The sequence below is a fragment of the Danio rerio genome, chromosome 5 (assembly GCF_049306965.1).
Source record: "Danio rerio strain Tuebingen ecotype United States chromosome 5, GRCz12tu, whole genome shotgun sequence".
Taxonomy (NCBI): Eukaryota; Metazoa; Chordata; class Actinopteri; order Cypriniformes; family Danionidae; genus Danio; species Danio rerio.
Window position 1 is genome coordinate 72,307,207 of NC_133180.1, and position 23,167 is coordinate 72,330,373.

The 23,167-nt window shown below is 35.2% G+C and overlaps 1 protein-coding gene across 1 annotated transcript in view; it reads right to left on the minus strand.

Moving 5' to 3' along the window:
- hip1rb (huntingtin interacting protein 1 related b) overlaps positions 1 to 23,167 on the minus strand; it is a 62,720-nt gene that overhangs the window by 26,578 nt on the left and 12,975 nt on the right. Inside the window, exons 2-9 of the mRNA NM_001083565.2 lie at positions 17,337 to 17,400; positions 14,799 to 14,941; positions 11,262 to 11,318; positions 11,104 to 11,190; positions 9,214 to 9,290; positions 4,146 to 4,207; positions 1,733 to 1,873; positions 755 to 812 (exon numbers count right to left, since the gene is read on the minus strand). Coding sequence (NP_001077034.2) covers positions 755 to 812; positions 1,733 to 1,873; positions 4,146 to 4,207; positions 9,214 to 9,290; positions 11,104 to 11,190; positions 11,262 to 11,318; positions 14,799 to 14,941; positions 17,337 to 17,400 — 689 coding nt within the window. The remainder of the gene's footprint in view (positions 1 to 754; positions 813 to 1,732; positions 1,874 to 4,145; positions 4,208 to 9,213; positions 9,291 to 11,103; positions 11,191 to 11,261; positions 11,319 to 14,798; positions 14,942 to 17,336; positions 17,401 to 23,167) is intronic.

Here is a 23,167-nt window from a genome sequence, read left to right on the forward strand (position 1 = left end):
TTGAATTAAAAAGTGCAATGATTTCCTCGTTGTTAAAAGAGTCTGCAAGTTCGTGTTCCATGAATATAGTGATGTTGTTGTGGAATTTGGACATCGACGATGCAAAGCGTGACTTTATTCGCTTTATTCGATGCGCAGCAGGAAAAAAAAGTCAGCAGCGCAAGTCGCTGGCATGTCTCTCCCGGATCAGAGCGAGTTTTGTGCTGTGAAATACAGCGCTGCGTGCAATAAACTCACATTCAGCAGGCGAAGTAGGTCTGTATTCAAGTCAATAAAATAATAACTTTAATGAATAAAATATCTATATACAGTTAGAAACTGTATCGTTTAGACCTGGATCATTATTTTATATTAAATGCACTGTAGTTTATTAAGGATGTCTGATGACTAGCGCGCTTCTGCTGAGCCAGCTGTGGTAGCTTAGCAACCGAGTCGCGACGTCAACACACAGAATCTGTCAGCACAGTTCAGCACGGTTGTCTAACCGTGCCGAGATATCCGGGCCGAGAACGGTTTGTAATCGTGCCGCCGAAGTGTTCTTAGAACGGTTTGGCACGATAGTGGAAAAGCAGCTTAAGTTTTCTAAGTTTAGTTTTCTTTGGTTGATATCAACATACAGTAAAAATTTTAGGTCAACAGCACCTTTTGAAATGGTGACGTGTTTAATACTTACCCCACTGTAAATATAGTATGATTAAAATCCTAATCCTTTTTCTTTGGTAAATACAGTACAGCACACAAATTATTGAAGTACCTGTGGAACTGATCATGGAAGCGTTCACGGTGTCCTTGGAGTGTGTCTGCTGGTAGACCTGAGCAAAAAAAAAATAAAAAATTAAATACTAAGTAAACCTAAAATAAACCTGTTTAAATAAGCGATTAAATCTAATTAGAGTGCAATTTCAGAATTGAACATCCAATGAAGTGCTTTGTAATGTCCCTTTTTTATTCAATGTTTGCCATAATCTCAATTGAAACATGCAATTAAGGCGGGGCATAAATTAGCTCCTCCCCTTACAAAAAAAACAGCCAATAGAGTTTCGTATGATCACCACTCTGCCACTGAGAGCAGTTGAGCTCAAGTGCATCAAATAAAGGCAATTGAAAAGCGTCTTGAATGGGGCGGGGCATGTCAGATACTAGACAGCATTTGATTGGTGTGAGGTGAGGTGATGTCAAAAAACTACTGCAAGCTTTAGATGTATATCTGCTAAATGCAAATTTTGTCACTGTTGTAAAATACTAACATCTAAAAAACGATATGGGACCTTTAATGACGTACACACAAGTCATATACAGTCGTCTTATTAACTGATAATGATAATAATTTATTATTTACAATTTTAAAAACAAGTCAAAATGAATTAAACTAAACATTCTCATAAATGCATAGCTGCCAGTCTACAAAACCTTTATCAACTTTGATTAAGATCAAGACATACACAACTTTTTTTCTTGATCAACCAGCGTGCAATATACCAGTGTTTCTCAACCACATTCCTGGATGACCACCAGCTCTGCACATTTTCCAAGTCTCCTTAAGCAAACGCTCCTGATTCAGATCATCAGCTCATTAGCAGAGTCTGCAAGACCTGTATTGTTTGTGACAGACCTATGACACATCTAAGACACGCAGTGCTGGTGGGCCTCCAGGAACATGGTTGAGAAACACCGCAATATACTGTAGTAAGTGGAATTAGTTTTAGATGTATGCTGGAGCTGGAACTCTTACAAGCGTGCAGTTTGAAGAGCAGTTTGACGGTGTAGTGGTACAGGTGACTGCAGTCCTGGATGACCTGGATGAGCGGTGCTAGTTTACACTGGCCTGACGTCAGCGTGGAGATAGCGATCGACATGTTGAGCTGGTGAAGCACTAGAAATATAAACAATATACAGAGTGAATGAGCAGATTATGCTGTTGCTTGGTCTGTTTTGTTCGAAAAATGTCAAACACTGAGCATAGACACAAGTAACCTCCATGGCATGATTAAAAAAGGGAGACTGTAATATATATGTGAATCTAACATACATTATTAATAAAATAAATAAATAGATAAATCTGGATTTTTGGCCAGGTATCGTGACCCATACTAATTAAAAGCATACCATATAACCCATACCCTATTAAAGGGATAGTTCACACAAAAATGTAAATCCTGTCATTATTTATTCAACCTTGACTTCTTTCAAACCTGTTTGACTTTCATTCTTCAACACAAAAAGATATTTTGAAGAAAGCTGAAAACCTGTAACCATTGACTTCCATAGTATTTGTTTTTCCCACTATGGAAGTCAGTAGTTACAGATTTTAGGCTTTCGTTTGTGTTTACCAGAATAAAGAAAACCCTAGAAGTTTTCACCGGCAGCTAGCTCTCAACAACTCTCACATGGTTGCCCACTGAAGCTAAGCAGGGCTGCGCCCGGTCAGTATCTGAATGGGAGACCACATGTAACCGGAAGCGGTGTTAGTGAGGTCAGCAGGGGGCGCCCAACCTGCGGTCTGTATGGGTCCTAATGCCCCAGTATAGTGACGGGGGCTCTATACTGCTCAGTGAGCGCCGCCTTTCGGATGAGACAATAAACTGAGGTCCTGACTCTCTGTGGTCATTAAAAATCCCAGGATGTCCTTCGAAAAAGAGTAGGGGTTTAACCCTGGAATCCAGGCCACTGGCCTCTGTCCATCATGGCCTCCTATGGCTTTATCACTCTGTCTCCTCTCCATCAATCAGCTGGTGTGTGGTGTGCGGTCTGACGTAAAATGGCTGCTAGGAGGATGCTGCACATTGGTGGTAGAAGAGGAGAAACCACCCTATGTGTAAAGCACTTTGAGTGCACAGAAAAGCGCTATATAAATTTAAGGAATTATTATTATTAATTATTATTATTAATAACCACTTAAAGGTGTGTAAATAGAGAGTACAATTTCATTTTTGGGTGAACTATCCATTTAATGTTAGCGACTAATAATTAAATAATATGCTCCATATTATTAATATAGAACTCCAGATGCTTTACAATAATAAAACCACAATGAGCAGTCATAAGTATGCACAAAAATCTTATTGCGTTTTATTATAGCATGTTTTTTTACTGCTAAAGTTTAATAATATAGCATATCCTTACAAAAAACAAAGACTGTGTTAATAATTATGACAAAACTATATGCATAGCTGCATGCATCACAGACAATTAATAGAAATGTGGATATACTGAGTTTTGGATATACTGAGTTTTGGATATACTGAGTTTTGGATATACTGAGGCCTGGAAAGGAAATGCAGTAGTTGAAATGTTAAGATAAAAACGCAAGTAACAGTGTTTTGGATTCTCAAAAAGCTCATTAAGGGGTAAATGTGACAATGTTTTAGGGATGAAGATAATAGATTGAGGGGGTTTCTAGTGTAAATTGTGCTATTAACACTTTAGTTTATTAAGTTCACTGTGTGTATGGACTTATTAAATGTGGTGTCCATGTACTTGTTTTTATATCCCAATGGGGACCTACACCTGACCCACTTACCTACACTTACCCCATGGGTAAACATGCCTATAAATCCCACAGAATGAAGTATTTCAAAAATGTAAAAATGTTGATTGTTTCCTGTTATAGTTGAGGTTATGGGTAGGATTAGGGAGATCTATAAATAAAGATTATATATAGAGATATAAAGATTCCACAGTCTGTACAGTAGAAAGAAACATCATTATGTCTATGAGAGTCCCCACCAGGATATAAGAAACAAGTTTGTGTGTATTTGACATCAATTATTTTAAGTGATGCTAGATTTGTAATCTTTTAAAAAGCCATTTTAGTAAATATACACCAAGGCCATATTCTAGGATGGTATTAATTAATTAACCTCAAAAAATGAAAAATGTAATTTTCACATGTGAATTGACCAGCGACTGACAGACTGGTTCCCTTCAGGATCAGACAGTGATCATATTTAGGTTCGATTAAACATGCATTCATCATCCAGGAGGCCAAAATAATATCTAATAATATAAATAATACCTGGTATGATATAATTTATTTAATTGTAAGCATTAAAACTGCAAGCTTAGCCAAAAACTGGCCTTCACAGAATTTGGTATGTTTGATCGCATCAAGACTAATGAAACATTTAAAAAGAGCAGACACCCACCTGCTTCTGCTAATCGCAGCTCTGCATCCATGTAATCAAACACCTCTACTGTGAGCTGGAACCTGGAGCAGAGAAACCCCATTAAAGGTTAATGTCTTGAATTCAAAGGATTTAGGCATCCTCACACAAAAAGAATTTGCTGTTAAATCATCATACACTGTATTTAGTTATGTGTTATGAAGTGCTAAATCCAATGCAATGCAATGTGAAAGGAAATCATTTATGAATCATTACCTGTTAAACAGATGTTTTAATCTAATATTGATGGGTTGTTAGTCGCTAATTTCCAACCTTGGCTTTAATGTGTTTGTCTTTCTTATTTATTGACATAGAGTTAAAGTCAAAAATCAGATTCTTTCAAAACACTTTTTAAACTTAATAGTTCTAACATATGATATTTTATCTTTGCCATGATGACAGTTCATAATATTGTGCTAGTTATTTTGCAAGATATAGTATTCAGCTTAAAGTGTCATTTAAACTAGATTAATTAGGTAAATTAGGTGTTAATTTTGCCATTAATTAGGGTTTAGGCTAATAATTTTTACCTTTAAACAGCTTTAAAAAAAAAAAAATTAAATTACATAAAATAAGATAAAACAAAATAATAAAATAAAATAAAACAAAACAAAATAAAATAACATAAAATAAGATAAAACAAAATAAAACAAAATAATAAAATAAAATAAAATAAAATAAAATAAAATAAAAAACAAAACAAAACGAAACGAAACAAAACAAAACAAAACAAAACAAAACAAAACAAAACAAAACAAAATTAAAATAAAATAAAACAAAATACAATAAAATTCATTTTAATTAAGTTTTATTTGAAAATTTAATTTGGGAAATATCACTTGGGAAATAATTAAAAGATAATATAAAATATACAGGAGGGTTAATAATTTGGCTTAAACTGAATATAGATGCATATATCAAATACACTTCATTTCCAGCCGATTCGAATGTTATCACTCGATTGAATGGGCGTTATCAGTGGTTATCAGCTGACAGATATGGGCCAGTAGGGGCCTTCTGCGCCTACTAGTAGGCTCAGAAGGCTGTTATCATCCATCCACATGATTTATCAGCTATAGATCAGATACAGCTGCGGCCAGAAGCTAACAATAATATTTATTACATTTCACATTAATAGTATTTTATCGACGTCTAAACCCAAACGTCACAGTAATGTAAAAACAGATATGGATCTGGAGTGTTCTCTGTTAGTATAGCTGCTTAACCATGTGGATAAATGATTACAGCCTTGTGAGTCTACTAGTAGGCGCAGAAAGCCCCTACTGACCCATATCTATCAGCTGATAACAACTGATAGCACCCATTCAATTAAGTGATAACATTGGAAGCGGGTGTCATTTCCCAAAATGACATAATTATTAAGGTTTGGAGTGTTCGATTCCAGGTTGAATTTACTGGTCAATAATAACCATGCGTGCAGATTCTGACATAGGAAATGCAAAGGATGCAAAATAGCCATAGAAGATCTGCATGCATTCTCTGAATGTTTTCACTTTGGACAACTTTACTTCAGCATCACACTCTGCATGCCTGAGACAGTATCAGATTGTGTGGTTATTGTCGCTAACTCCACATTATATATATAGAGTTTTCTTTAAAGGCGACCTATTATGCGAAAATCACTTTTATAAGAGGTTTAAACACAGTTGTGTGGCAACAGTCTGTGAATATAATCAGCTTCTAACGGTAAAAATGTATTAATTAAAATTTTTATAAACACACTTGATAAAAAAAACATAGCATAGATCGTTAGTCTTGTTTTTGAATCTGCCCCTATCCAACGTCACGCGAAGCGGCTTCCGGGTCCAAGCGCTCTATTCAACTGAATGGGGAGATTGATGAAATGGTAATAATAAACATTTACAAAGCGATTTAAGGCTTTCGAAAATCAAGATCGCAGTAAATATGTCCATGCCTCATATCCCATGGCCAGAAAGTGATTATTTTTTTTATAAATTGTTAAATTTTTGGTATTTGTTATGCTGCAAGCCCAGAGATTGTTGTGTACAATATGATTTTATATAAAATTAAGTTTAATGTGTGATAGTGTTGTAAAAAAAAAATAAATGAGTGAAAAGAGAAGAGAGAACCCAGTCCAGGAGACTCGAAACAAGCAGAATTCCTTTATTGAGACGTGTTGGTTAATCTGCAGTCATACAGCGTCTTTTAAGATGTCCATATGTCTGCAGGAGCCTACTAGAGGTCCGCAGTCTGCAAGTTCTTTCACAAGTCTCTCACAAGTCTCACACAAGTCAATGATTTCATGGCTATATTGTGTTCTTAGGAAGAGGGGATATAGCTAAACAAAGCATGCAAATTCAGTATTGGAGTCAGCATGGCATAGGTGTTAAAAAACGGCCCAGCTACTGACCACACAAGTTAATCAACATAGGGTTTCTGTAGCATAAAAGCAACACCCGAAGACAAAGACAGAGTCGTTTAAAGCATTTGCATCACTGGCTTAGCCTGTAGTCAGAGAGATAAAGGTTAAATGTCCCTCCTAGCTGGGACGTTAATGAAATTATATAATTAAAAACCAAAGAATATAACTTTTCAGTTATACGTAGATTATTGTTCATTTGGAATTAGTTGATAGAAATTTATATTTCCACAATAGGAATAAAACGTGATCATAAACGAATGATTTCTCCACTCAAATGAATGGCAGCTTGGACCCGGAAACAGTATTACATACGTCACAAACACGTCACCACTTAACAAGCGGATGCTCAAACACAGGCATTTGTAGCTCCGCCCTCTTTTGAAAAGAGCACAATCTCATTTGAATTTAAAGCGACAGTCACCAAAACAGCACAATGAGGATCAAAGTCTAAAAGGGGCTAATAATTTAATAATAACCAAAAATATTTATTCTGCTTAAGGAAAAAAAACATTAATTAAATAACTTTGGATCAACTTAAAATCCAAATCGAAGTGAAATTGTACTTTGGACTAAACTGCTTGTTTTAGAGAAAAAAAACAATGCTTTGAATGTTTCTTAGGGGGTTTGTTTTTTGATTTAATGCAAATTTACTAAAAATTGTTTGCAGAAATCATGCTTTTTCAGTTAATCCAATATAAAAATCTATTATGAATGAAAGACACAGTAGTTTAACTGTTTTCAATGTTGGGATTAGAGAAACAGTAAATATGTGAGTGGACACAGTCAACAATGAGGGCTGATTCCTATGGTGGAGTTGACTTCAACTCCAGGTCTATTTAAAGTCACCTTATATGTAGTCTCTTGTCTTCTTAGAGGATTTAACTAAACTAAACATATTTTATTAAAATGAATGCCATTTTGAAAGCGAGTCTAGCTTCAATAGAACAACTGACCACACTTTAATGTGCAGTTCAGGCTATTAACAAACCATTAACTAAGACTTTAAGCTCAATAAACGACTCATTAGCTGATTATTAATAGTATAGTAAGTATTGGGTAGGATTAAGGATGTAGATTAAGACCATACTTTATAAGTAATAATAATCAGTTATTATCAGGCAGGTAATGAGCCAGCAGTAAATGCTGTGAACTGTTGCTTAAAATAAAGTGTTACCTTATTTATAAACAGTTAATATATTAAGAATAGAGAGGTAATAAGCCCCTAGTAAATGGTGTAAATTGCTATTTAAAATAAAGTGTTACCTTACTAATAAACAATTAATATCTCAATAATAGAGAGGTAAAAAGCCCCTAGTAAATGGTGTAAATTGTCATTTAAAATAAAGTGTTACCTTACTAATTACAAAACAGTTAATATCTTAATAATAGGCAGGTAATAAGCCACTAGTAAATAATGGGAATCGTTCTTTATACTAAAGTGTTATCGAACAACTGTATGACTGGCTTAATTTCCCAACAAAACTGGACTTCCTCAGAAACATAAAACCATGCAATAAATCTACAAGGGTCAAGATAAATAAATAAATGAATAAATAAATAAAAATCCAGTTGTTTTCTGTTTATCCATAAAAAAATCTTTAAGGTAATCTATAAAAAAAATTGGTGGCAAAGATCTGCAAAGAAAATGGGAATGGATGGTAAGTTTAATCATTTATTTAAGATCTAAGAATGTATTTTGTTGCAGGTTTTGAACAAAGAAAAGTATTTCACCCGGGGTAAAATGCATGCACTGTGATGCAGCTCTGAACTTTTAGCTGAAGGTGATCAGTGGTTTGGTATTTGCTATGAAAGCACCATTCATCAGTCATTTGCTTCCCACATCATGTTCAGTGTGAAAGACTCTCCTCTCTCCCCTTCCGTTCCCACCAGGCTCAGGTAACTCAAAGTCCAATAAGAGTGTCAAACTTGCATTCAGAAAACTTATATATCATATACTGGCAAGCAGTGTTGGGTAAGTTAAGTACGTTGGTTAAGTTTAATGATGTTTTTTTCTGTAGACAATCAGAAATAAATATTACTTAAGGGGGCTAATACGAAATTCTAAATGGTTTAAAAAATTTTTTTTAAAACTGCTTATATTTAAGCTAAAATAAAACAAATAAGACTTTATCCAGTAGAAAAAAAGTTTAGGAAATACTGAGAAAATATTCCCAAAAACATACTTTGGGAAATATATAAAAATAAATAAATAACAACAACAACAACAACAACAACAACAATAATAATAATAATAATAATAATAATAATAACAACAATAATAATAATAATAACAACAATAACAACAACAATAATAATAATAATAATAATAATAATAATAAAATCACAGGAGGGCTAATCATTTCGACTTCAACTGTATTCACCTTATTCTTCACGTAAGAGCAGAGTTATACTGCTTGATGTTGCAAACTGATATTTTCTTATTATATTATTCTACTTGGTCATGCAAACACTTGTTTGTAGAGCAAGTAGTTTGACCGTTTTCTGCCATTTATTATTCCTTGTCATTTCTCCCATATGCAACTGAATCGGAAGTTCGAAAGCAATCGCAAAAATGAGCGCACTTCCGCATTGAAGAATAAGGTCAACACTGTGATGAAGAAATAAATATACAGTAACTTTACATACACGTTATTGATGTCTGTTCCAGCTGTACGCTCCAGGAGTTCATCCGTGACTTCTAGACTGGCTGGAATTTCAGAATGCTGCAAAAGAAAATCCAGATGATCTTCCTCTGTGGTTCATTTGACAAGCTAAAATTGCTCATTTCCCTGTATTTAAACATTTTTTGAAACATTTAAGATAAAGCACATATGGCTGCAAAATATATAATATAGTTCTAATGTCTTTTTGGATATTTTAATAAAAGAAACTTGCATTTAATCATCCCATGTGTGCCGAACTGCCATTTGTGTTCAAAACCTATTACAGATCATCACCCTACATAGAGTATATCATCCACAGCTAACTTTTACATACAGTTGAAGTCAGAATTATTAGCCCTCTTGTAATTATTAATTCTTTTATAATTTTTCCTCAGTTTCAGATTAACAGAAAGATTTATTATCAACACATTTCTAAACATAATAGTTTTAATAACTTATTTCTAATAATTGATTTATTTGATCTTTGACATGACGACAGTACATAATATTTGACTAGATATTTTTCAAGATACTCAGCTTAAAGTGACATTTAAAGGCTTAACTAGGCAAGTCATTGTATAACGATGGTTTCTTCTGTAGACATTTAAAAAAATATTGATTAAGGGGGCTAATAATTTTGACCTTAAAATGGTTTTTAAAAAATTAAAAACTGCTTTTATTCTAGCCGAAATAAAATCAATCAGACTTTCTCTAGAAGAAAAAATATTTTAGGAAATACTGTGAAGAATTCCTTGCTCTGTTAAAAATCATTTGGGAAATATTTAAAAAAGATAAAGAAAGAATCTACAAATCATAAAAGACTGGCTTGGATTGATGACTTTCAAATAGATATTACAGAAAATGAATGGGGAGAAAGTTGTGTTCAAGCGCAAACATTATCAATCAATACCCGTTTTAAACTAATCCAATATAATTAGATAATGAGAACATAAATAACCAGAAATGTTAAATAAATTTAATAGAAATATTCTGGACATTTGTGGAAAATGTTTGACTTACAAGGGCACACTGTTCCATTGTGTTTGGCAATGTGAGCACTTGCAATTCTTTTGGAAAGAAATAATTAGTGTAATTTCTAAAACTATTGGTAAAGAAATGCCTGTTTGCCCTAAAATCTGTATTGTTGGTCTTTTCCCACCTGCCTTATCACTGAAGTCATATGAACAGAAGTTTATAAGTCTGTGTCTATTGCATGTGAAGTGCTTGATTGCCATTCACTGGAAAAGTATTCATGCTCCATCTTTGTCACTCTGGATTAAGGAAATGTCTTCGTGTTTAGCAATGGAATGGTTGACTTATTCAATCAAACAAAAAATGCACATATTCTTCAAGATTTGGGACTTCTTCCTTCATTTTTTAAATAAGAGTGGACTGACCGTTTAGTAATCCCAAACAATGTGACTGTGTTAATATGCACTGTGTTTGTAATGACTAACTTTAATATATTTTTCACTTTCATTAGAATGTATATGTTGAAATGTCAATGTCTTAATGGTATTTTTTTTATTTATTTTTAACAAAATTGCCCACTTTTTATTTTTATTTGTATTATTATTTTATCTTATTTTTGTTAATTTTTTTATTTACTATTTATTTGTTTATGTAATACTTTCCTCGCATGAGAATACTTTAAATATATATATATATATATATAAAATTTTAATGGTTCTGTTGGGATGGGGCGGGTGTTCTTTCATTGGTATTTGGTTGTATGTATAACATTTTTCTGAAACAATAAAAGCGTTAAAAAAAAAAAAAGATATAGAAAGTCACGGGAGGGCGAATCATTTAGACTTCAACTGTATACATTATTTAATGAATGAAATAAAATTGAGAACACTTGGAAATGTACCTTAGTGTGAAACTCAATCTTGGTACAGAGGAGTTTGGCATGAAGGGAAACCAGCAGTGCATATCCGTGTCTGTCCCGTGTGTTAGTCTAAAGATAAAAACAAATCATTAAAACATTTTTGTCCAAAAAACAAAACACTACGTATTAATGCAACTTACCCATAATAACCCTGTCTCGGCAATGTCGCTGTAGTGCCTCATGCAGTCTTGTAACGTCTGAACGAATAAGACAGAAGAAAGAATAAGACAACAAACAAAACAGTCTGCTCCGAGAACAAAAAAGAAACATTGAAAGGATGGTGGTGGCACAGTGTCTCAGTGGTTGACACTGTCGCCTCACAGCAAGAAGGTCACTGGTTTGAGTCCCGAATGGGCCAGTTGGCATTTCTGAGTTTGCATGCTCTCCCCATGTTGGCATGGGTTTCCTCCAGGTGCTCTGGTTTCCCCCACAGTCCAAAGACATGCACTGTAGGTGAACTGGATGAGCTAAATTGCCCATCGTGTATGACTGTGTGTGTGTGTGTGTGTGAATGAGTGTGTATGGGTGTTTCCCAGTACTGGGTTTGGAGTGGAAGGGCACCCGCTGTGTAAAGCTTATGCTGGAATAGTTGGTGATTCATTCCGCTGTGGTGACCCCTGATAAATAAGTGCCTAAGACGAAGGAAAATGAATGAATGAATAAAAAAGGGGTAGTTCACGCAAAAAATGAGCATTTCCTGTTAATTTCACTTAAGGTCACTCAAGATGTAAGTGACTTTCTTTCTTCAGTAGAACATCACAAAGGATTTTGAGCAGAATCTGGGGTCTTTGGTGAGTAATATAATGGCAGTGTATGGTGACAGGTTTTTTAGATTAAAATTCAACACATACAAGTGAGTCCAAATCAATAGCCACGGCTCCTGATGGCACACTGAGGTCTTGTAAAGTGAAATGATTGGTCTGTCTAAGAAACTAAACATTATTTACAATATTATTAGCTTCAATGTTGGCGCATGTGCGATAGTAGCCCTTCACGAATGTAGTCCGAATGTAGTTCTATGTGAATGTGCGAGTGCTGGCGACGCAATCACCAATATCTATCAACAAACTGTGTCACCTGACCTCCCATCCAATCATGCGCTCTTCTGCTTTCATCATTAAAGTAATCGGACTACAATCCGACTACATTCGTCGCACATGTCGAGAACCAATTGACCAGGTTGTGGATTAAAGCTAATAATAGGGTTGGGTCGATAAATGATGCCATCAAGATAGACATCACGATGCTGAGCTGGCATCAAGATCCTCCACCCTGCCCCCGTAGCAGCAATCCGCTTTGAAAAATACACACTTAGGCCCTGTTACACTAATACGTTATAGTTTTAAAATGGCACACACACATACAGTCATGCGCTCTAGCACTTGCGCACGTCTGAGCTACAGGCAGTCAGCGGGTGTTTTGAGCATAAAACCCCAGCGAGCAGTGAAAGTTATCGGTTTATCAATGATATACCGCTGTGATTCGTACCGGAAGTCATTCGTTTCTAGCGGAGAGCAGTCCGGGAGCTGCGCTGAGTTCCGATCATCTCCGTATGCGTTAAAATTAGGATCCAAATTGAGCTTCAGATCCATTAAAATAATTGAACTCCTGCGACTAGACTGTATGCGACCTGCGACCTGCCGACCGGATATGATGTATTCCAGTGTTGTCCAAGCAGATCAGTGCGCGTGAGATGAGAAATAAGAGTTTATTTAGTTATTTTTTTAATTATAAAAAGTCTATTTAAAAAAAAAAAAACTTTTCTGTTCAAAAATGTAAGTAAGAAAGTAATAAAAATATATTTTTTAATGTTATTCCCACATTCCCTCCAATATTTTAGCGGTCTGTGAGTTTCTAGTATTCATTCATTCATTAAACCATGTAAACGCACAGAGAAAAAAAGGCTATTGCTTTAGCCCTCCTTTATTTTGGACACCGTGAGAATCAGCTTCTCCCCCGTGGTGCACAACAACACTGAAAATACTGCCACAAGCGTCAGTACACTGCTTCAGTCTTTCACTTTCACTCTTGTACTTAGTTATTTTAGCTAAACCTCAGATACTGTTGGTTGGTTCCTGTTGGTTGTGCACCTTTTTTTACCAACCAAGTTTGTCGACGCCATTATAACGACACAGATCACTCTGCCTATTCATGCCAGAGGGGGTAATTTGTGTGCAACTTTATTTATTTATGATTTAGTTACGTGTAAAACAAAGACCATGCATGTCAGGTAGTTGAAACGGTAGGCTACAAATAAGTAAATCATTATGTATTAACTAATTATTCATAAATAATGAATTCACTGCCACCTACGATGACAAAGCCATCGTCCATCGCGATGTTTCACATTAGTCATCGTACGATGTTGACAAATTGGTTGACATCGCCTAACCCTAGCTAATAATATTTTAAAAATATTTAATTTCTTAAACAGACCAAATATTTAGCTTCACAAGACCTCTAAAAACCTATTCACTACCATTATACTGGATGAATCACCAAGAACAGCACAAAGTCTTCCACTGAAAAAAGAAACTACATCTTGGATGACTTGTGGCTGAGCAAATTAAGAGGAAATGTTCATTTTTGGTTGAACTCTCCCTTTAATTTAGTCTGAGCAGGAAAATTCTTTAAATATTTAGACGCGTAGGCAGCTGCAGTGTTATTGAGACAGTTGTTATGCTAGGAGGCTAAGACAGCAAATTCTTGTTGCTTTTTCATCTCAGAAACGTCACTTGTATGTTGCTCTGGATAAAAGCATCTGCGAAATGAAATAAATCTAAATGTGCATGTAAAACGGCATGAAAAGCTGACCTTAATGCAGCTGCGGTCTTATCCAGATTACAGCGCTTAACATGTCTATTTGAACCGAGATGGCACTGCTATAATGGGTCAATGTTTTACTCAGGAGGCAGTTTTCACAATTTACAAAATTAGATGATCATATGACGTAAAATGTTTTTTTTAAATTAACAATCACATGGAAAAAAAACAACCGAGGTATGTGAAAGTGAGGAAAAGTGCTGCACTGAAAGATCAAATATAGTTTTAGCTTTAGAATTTAGTTCATTTAACTTCATTGGTCACACTTTACAATAAGGTTCATTAGTTAATGTTAATTAATGCATTTACTAACATGAACAAATAATGAACAATACATTTACTACTGTATTTGTTCATGTTAGTTAACGTTAGTTAATGAAATACAGTAGTTCATTGTTAGTTAATGGTAACTCATGGTGCATTAACTAATGTTAACAAGCATGGACTTGGATGTTAATAATGCATTAGTAAATGTTTAATTATGATTAATAAATGCTGTACATGTTTTGTTCATGATTAGTTTATGTTAGTAAATGCATTAATTAATTAACCTTATTGTAAAGTGTTACCACTTCATTCATTCATTCATTTTCCTTAGGGTTAGTCCCTTTATTCATCAGGGGTCACCACAGTGGAATGAACCGCCAACTTATCTCGCATATTTTCTACACAGTGGATGTGTTTAGACTGTGGGGGAAACTGAAGTACCCAGAGGAAACCCATGTCAACAAGAAAGAAATGCTAACTGGTCTAGCTGGGATTTAAACTAGCGACCTTCTTGCTGTGAGGCGATAGTGCTAACCACTGAGCCACCCGTTCAGATAATTACAAAGAAATTCAAATACCATACTTACATTTCGGTGGCCATCGCGCAAGATTTTGTGTAACACATGACAGAACTTCCAGCTGAGGATGGCGCTGCTTGGCAAGGGCAGACCAACGGCGTATGACCAGAAGGTATAGGCCCCTTTCTCTCTGTGGGTTCCCAAAATAATTCCTGTTCATATCTTTAAGGAAAACACTTAAAAGCACAACTGAATACTTTGATAATGAACAGATCATACATACACATTTTTATTGTGTACCAATTTTATAATAATACATTGTATACAATAAATCAGTGTTTCCCAACCTTGTTCCTGGAGGCACACCGACAGTACTTCCCTTATCTGACCCCTTAACTTCAGGTTTTGGAGTCTCTTCTAATGTTCTGATGAGTTGATTCAGGTGTGCTTGATTAGGAAGAAGTTGAAAATGAGTACTGTTGGTGTGCCTCCAGGAACAGCATTGGGAAACACTGCATTAAATTACTCATTAGTTTAATTAAATAACTGACACCTTATTTTATGTTTAATTGTGAAAATTTCAACCCAGGCTCAATTCTGAAAACGTACCCCTATATAAATTTCTGGAGAGCGCCAAATATGTCCCAGGAGCTACATTTTTTTGTAGTTTTTGTTTTCCCAAATCCACCAAAGGCCACTGTGTACGCTTTTTGAGATCTCAAATTTCTCTTGCGAGTGCCATTCGTGCCTGCTCTTTTTGTGTAAATCCATCTGAGGCCGCTGTTGACTGACTGACTGGCCTACCAATCCACCCCAAGCAATTTACTTACCTAAACCAAGCAATAGTGTTTTAAAAATCACTGATTGACCAACCACCCAATTTCCTAAACCAATCAATAATGTTTTAAAAGCCCCGATTAACCCACCCACTTCCCTAAACCCAACCCTAAACACTATATTTTATTGCTATCATTTAAAGGGCACCTATGGTGAAAAATCTACTTTTCAAGCTATTTGGACAAACATATATGTATATATAGTGTATAGACCATCATATTGGGGTAATATAAACACACCCAGCCCTTTTTTTCAATTTAACAACATAAAAACGGTGGACCAATTAGAGCGGTTTTCAGACCGACCGCAATTTTACGTAGGAGTGCGGTCCCCCTGCCCACCGAATTGATTGACAGCTGCGCGCATTAACATGTTCCGGTAGTCACGTGTATATGTCAACAAGACCAGACAGACATACGCAAAGCAACCGGAAATAAAAGGTCTGTTCTGTTTGCTAGGATCAGCAATCATCATCAAATGTGATTAAGAGTAAGTTTCACATGTTTAAAGTGTTTTAAAACAGTGTTTTAAAAGTGTGTAATGAAATTACAGCGATTTACTTCAGCTTTAACTTACTTCAGCACAGCCGCATTTCAGAACAATTATAAAAGAAGACGCTTCAATCCCGGTTTGTGGAAGTTAAATCAGGTTTATTTTGTACACTAGCATAACAAATATCCACACAGCACTGGAGGTTAGCCTGTATCCTGTCACATTTGAGTGCAAAACAGTGCTAAACTAAGCGTGCTCTGTCTGCCTGCATGTGTGTGTGTGTGTGTGTCAGCTGCGGTGTGCGTGTGTATCTCTCTGTGTGTGTGTGTGTGTGTGTGTGTGTGTGTGCGTGACTAATCAATGCAACTTCACAATACAGATTAGTAAAGATTAGTTCTTACTGTAGTATTTCTCACAAACGCTACGTGAGACCTTCTTCCTTTAAGTCTGTCTGTTGTCTGACGCAGCTGAGGGAGGAGATTAAAGCACACGGGAAGGCACGTAGAAACAGTAGGCGGGCAGAACTCGCCTTAAAGGCGCAGTAGAACAAAACCACCCCCTGCTGGAAATCAGTATAAAACAGCATCTTGTAAAAGGTATAATGAAAAATCTGATGGGTGTTTTGAGCTGAAACTTTATATACACATTCTAGAGATGCAAAAGACTTATATTAAATCTAAAAAAAGGGGTAACCTAGGTGCCCTTTAACAAAATGTATCAAATTATAGAAATATTACAAAGTAAAAACGACAAATACTGTAAACAGTGGTTAGGGTAAGGTAAGGTTCAGTTGCCATTAACTAAACTGAACTGCTAATAAAACATGTTGTCTAGTTTCTAAATGTCGTTTTAATTTTGAAGGTTTCGTGCTCTCTTGTGAGAGCACTTCGCTACTTATGACACACTGAGGCTTTAAGTCTTTTTTGCCGTCAATATATGTAAATCCATACTTTACATATTCAGGGTCGTACTTGAGCTTTGACATATTTGTTGCTACAATTAAATGAAATTTCACATGTCAAACGGTACGGTTGTCGTGCATGCATTTCAAAATAAAAGTCTAAATAAGTTAAAAAATTAAACCTCTTTTGTTTTTTTGACCACACACTCCACGACCCACTAAAAATGTTCCCATGACCCACTTTTGGGTTGCGACCCACCAGTTGAGAAACACTGGTGTAGATGTTGCCACAGGCTTTATAGTTTGCAGTTGACCTACCTGGTGGTCTAATAATAGTTGAATAAACAATAACAAATGGATGTCTGAATTAAGGATACTGCGTGCATGCTTCTCCTTCAGTGGTGTCTCTGTGGAATTGATTGCCTTGCTGATGCTGCTGAGCTAAAGAGGAAAGAACAAGAAAAAGAGAGAAGAAGAAAAATTACTAAGGACTTTGTGTAGTAATATTATTTTCTCTATGCACTTTATGAGTGGGACATGAGATTAAAAACAGGAAGAATTGCACAAAAAATTTTATTCTGCCTATTAGGTGTGTGATAAGACAAGAGCCTGGGTTTACAAGAATGAGACGAGACAAGATTTTAAAACATTAAGAAAACTCTCAGTGATTACAGTTTTTCTCAGTCACTTTGGTGCATTTCTCACAACACTATTTACATTTGCACAACAGTTAATGCATTTCTCAAAACAATTAGTCATTTGGGCACATCCTAGTAGCAGTTTCTCATTCCATTCAACAAATTGCCAATACTTTTGGACAAGCATCAATTGCTTTTATACAACTCTCTGCTGTTTATAACATTACCATTTGCTTATGTCATGTCAGTCAAAATTAACTAAACTTGTAAATGCTGAATAGTCATTGCAAATAAAACTAACAGTCCTCATTTCATTACTTGAGTCTTTACATACAAAAATGATGAACTAGTTGTCAAAATCATTATTTTCCTGAAAATGCCTTAAAAATTGAACAATTTCATGGATGATTTACAGACCTGTGTATGTTGTTGGCTTAGTTTCCAATATGTACTGCAATATTGTTTACAGTTGTGCACAGCTCTACCTAAGGAAAGTTTATGTTTGCTGTACATAAGAGTGTATTTATTATTTTGCACAATGCTGTGAATAAATTAGAATTGTAAAGAGCAAATGCAGTAAAAATGTGAAACATACATATTCAGTGTCTTGTACACAAATACCTCACTAAATGCAGTGAACTTTACAGTAGTTTTCAAATGGCTCTGCAAATAGTATACAGTGCTGTCTTGGGCATTTTCAGGAAGTGTCACCAAAAAGACTTTTTTGCATTGAAAAAACTGTACAGCGTAAACCTTCCTAATGAAAACATGACTAAGCCATTTGACTATCTTGCTCATAAACAATGGTGTCAGGACTTTTCATTTTGATCACACTGACACTTTGATTGACATGAATACTTTCTTTTGAGGAATAAACTATCTATTTTGAGCATGTGACGCGCTTTTGCAGGTTATCATCTAGGCTTTGCAGTTTGCACTAATTGTTTTGAGAAATGCATTAACTGTTGTGCAAAAATGCACTGGTGCTGTGAGAAATGCACCAAAGCGACTGAGAAAAACTGTAAAGACTTGTGTATGTTGTAGGCTCAGTTCCAATATGTACTGCAATATTGTTTACAGTTGTGCACAGCTCTACCCAAAGAAAGTTTATGTTTGCTGTACATAAGAGTGTATTTATTATTTTGCACAATGCTGTGAATAAATTAGAATTGTAAAGAGCAAATGCAGTAAAAATGTGAAACATACATATTCAGTGTCTTGTACACAAATACCTCACTAAATGCAGTGAACTTTACAGTAGTTTTCAAATGGCTCTGCAAATAGTATACAGTGCTTTCTTGGGCATTTTCAGGAAGTGTCACCAAAATGACTTTTTTGCATTGAAAAAACTGTACAGCGTAAACTTTCCTAATGAAAACATGACAAAGCCATTTGACTATATTGCTCATAAACAATAGTGTCAGGACTTTTCATTTTGATGACACTGACACTTTGATTGACATGAATACTTGCTTTTGAGGAATGAACTATCCATTTTGAGCATGTGACACGCTTTTGCAGGTTATCATCTAGGTTTTGCAGTTTGTACTACTTGTTTTGAGAAATGCATTAACTGTTGTGCAGAAATGCACTGGTGTTGTGAGAAACGCACCAAAGCGACTGAGAAAACTGTAAAACATAATCTTTTATTCAGCTGAAAAACTAAAATGTAAATCTGTAGATGCATTTTGAAATCAACTTGTGCTTAAATAAAAACTTGGAATAAATTACATGCAGTAATACACATGTGAACACAGCAAGATTTTCCCCTATAAATACACAAATATGTATATATAAAAATTTATTATAACACAAATATCCTTGGGCGTCACGGTGGCACAGTGGGTAGCACAATTGCCTCACAGCAAGAAGATTGCTGGTTCAAGCCTCGGCTGGGTCACTTGGCGTTTCTGTGTGGAGTTTGCATGTTCTCCCCGCATGATGTTAACATAAAAATGATAGGTTATTTGGTTATTTTATCGGTCAGACCCACAATAAGGTTTGAACATGAACTAACTATGAACAATACTTGTACTGCATTGATTACCCCCAGTTCAACATTTACTAATGCATCATTAACATCCATGCTTGTTAACATTGCACTGCGAGTTCATTCATTCATTTTCTTTTCAGTTTAGTCCCTTTATTAATCTGGGGTCGCCACAGCGGAATGAACCACCAACTTATCCAGCATATATTTTACGCAGCGGATGCCCTTCCAGCTGCAACCCATCTCTGGGAAACATCCATACACTCTCATTCACACACATACACTGCGGACAATTTAGCTTACCCAATTCACCTATACCACATGTCTTTGGACTGTGGAGGAAACCCACGCGAACGCAGGGAGGACATGCAAACTCCACACCGAAACGCCAACAGACCCAGCCGAGGCTCGAACCAGCGACCTTCTTGCTGTGAGGCGACAGCACAATCTACTGCGCCACTGCGTCGCCTGCACTTCGAGTTAACGAACTGTATTTTCATTAAAAAACACAAACAAATACTGTAATAAATGTATTGTTCATTGTTTCTTCCGGCTAGTTAAAAAACAATAACTAATACAACCTTATGTAACAGTGTTACCATTTTGTCTAAACAACTTACTGTAACTGAAATGTTGTACGCTTCCTAATTAAGAAATATAATTAAACCTGATTGAGAAATGGAATAAAAGAGCTTAGAGTTGATCTGGTCTCTCTGATGCACACACTATGACTTAGCGTGTTGATCTATGGCTCATTAACGTGCTAGTGAGATGTGCTAGTTGGCCACAAAACTAGGGAGAACTAAGGGAGAACTAAATGAAGGCCATGAACAGCACAAAGAGCAGATTGTGCAGAACAAAGCATGTCACCACGAGGAATTGGGCTGTTTGGTGCCAACACTGGCAGTCAGACTTAGACAGATGGTCTGCCTATTGGCTAACTGTCATAACAGGCCCCATTCGGGAGAGAGTAAGGGGCACTAAGACCCTGCTCTCTACAATTTAATAACCAATCATAGGCCTGGACGATTAATCATTTTTAACCAAAATCGTTATTTGAATCAGAAAAGCGGCAATTTTTTTTTATGAGATATCAAATATGGTAATAAGCATATACAGTGCTCAACATAGATGAATATACACCCCTCACAGATCTCTCATTTAGATTAATATTTTCGAAAGGAAGCTTTACAATATTATATTTGTGCATATACATTAGATTATTCAGTGAGGAGGCTAACGAAATAACTATGGTTATAATGGTCCAAAATTGGTACACCTAAATTTATGCGTTAGAAAAAAATATTACATAACATTTTTTTTTAAATAAAAATTTACAAGAAACACAAAACGTAGAAAATTTTGCTGACATTTTGTAGTTTAAATGTTTTTTTCCTAATATTTGGCTTGAATTTAATTGTTTTACCTTTCTATTTTTAAAGATGTTCAGTGACTACAATATTATTTTAATAAATATATCTGTTTAATAAATATGTTTTGTTTAAATGCATCAAAATATATGACTTAAATTCACTGAGAAATGGATAAAAATACTTATTTATTAGGGCTGTGTGTGTATATATATATATATATATATATATATATATATATATATATATATATATATATATATATATACACATACATATACTTTTAATATGAAAAAAACACTGAAAATAATTTACTTTGTTTACAAAAGTTATTTATTTTCACTTTTTTATGAGAAAAAAGTCATTGTTGGTTTTAGGAAATGTGTGTTTTAATTTTAGTTGATTTTCAATAAATACTCATAGACAGTAGATAGTGTGTTTTTCCTTCAATTATCTTAATATCAAGTAAATACCCTTCATTCAAAAATCTCTCACTTGAAAGATGTGAGCAAATTATTGTACAAAACCTGTCTATAAACTATGAAGGCAAAAAAATAAAATAAATGAAATATTCATTAATCGTAAGTTTTGATATAATTATTCATTCATTCATTCCTTTTCAGCTTTGTCCCTTTATTAATCTGGGTTCGCTACAGCGAAATGAACCGCCAACTTATCCAGTCCATGCGCAGCGGATGCCCTTCAAGCTGCGACCCATCACTGGGAAAGATAATATTATTAAATATCCCAATATTTGTTTGTTTTTTTAATTAATCACAATCTTTCTGCTCCATCCTTAAACAACAAAAAAAAAAATATTCCAAGTTGGAGAAAACATCACGAATGACACGTTCTATGGTAAGAGGGGAATGTATTGTCCTTAGACGCAAGACCTCTTTTGGTCAATCTTCTTTTATTTATTAATGCCACAAATCTATATTATTCTCTCCCAACAGAAACAATCACATGTACAAATCAAAAGATGTTTTCACGCCTGACTAGGAGATGGTTTTTGTCAAATCAAATTCGTACACACTGATTGAGATGTTTTTGATTGGTCAGTGTTTTAGTTTATATGCGATTATGCCTGTGTGTTTTAAACTGACCTTTTAATTAATTGGACATTACTGTTTTATTTTTACCTGTCCAGAGACTGCAGGTGGAAAATAGAAATCTTGCTGCAACCTGGCACAATGCATCTTTCCTTTTTGAGGTTAATGTAATTTTTGTGCATGTGCCTGATAAAATATTCAATTAATTGAGACTTTGATTGTTGGCCAAATCCCCCAGCCCTATTATTTATATACATATTTATGCTGAGCACTGAAGTGTTTGAAAGTTCTGACAGTTGAGTCGGGTGATTGGCTGGGCCATTCTACAGCTTGATTTTCTTTCTCTGAAAGAATTTGAGAGTTTACTTGGCTATGTTTTGGATCATTGTCTTGCTGAAATGTCCACCTTGGTTTATCTTCATCCTCCTGCTAATGTAGATGTTGGACTGAAGCAGCTGATATTCATTTACAATGAGGAAGGGCAGAGGGTTGCTGAAGAACTGCTGACAGATTTCAACTGCTGTCTGGGCTTTCACTGCCTTTCTACACCTCCCTTTCTTCATGTGTTCAATGCTGTTTCTCTATGTCGTTTCATTTTATTACGCATAATCTTAATTTGAAAACTATTTAGATTTGTTTTATGGATTTCTTTGTTTGTTATCAACATTCGGTAAACATTCCAAGACAACAGCACCATTTAGAAATATTTTTTTCTGAGAAAAATAGTGACGTGTTAAATAATACTTATTTTCCCCACTGTATATAAAGCCCTTTTTGCATATTTTCTGGAATAACAATCTTTATAAAAAAAAAATATTGTGAAAGATATCATTAATGTGAAATAAACATTCTTATACGGTGAAAAAAACTCGAGCCTAGGCCCTAGCTGGAGGCCAAAATTAAAATTTCAATGAACTGCACCAGGTCTAGAAGAACAGCACTTATACCACTAGAAGACGCCTTTAAGAATGAACAGAAATAAAAATAAATGTCCTTGGAAGACCTTCTTACAGTATTATGTCTACTGTCTTTTTGTGTCACCAAACAGAGCAACAGCACACAGCTTCGACACTCAACACTGAGGGAAACCTGAGCCAGTACTGGGTTTGTCCTTTCTATTCTCAGTCAATAGAACGGCATACTTTAACTCATTTCATA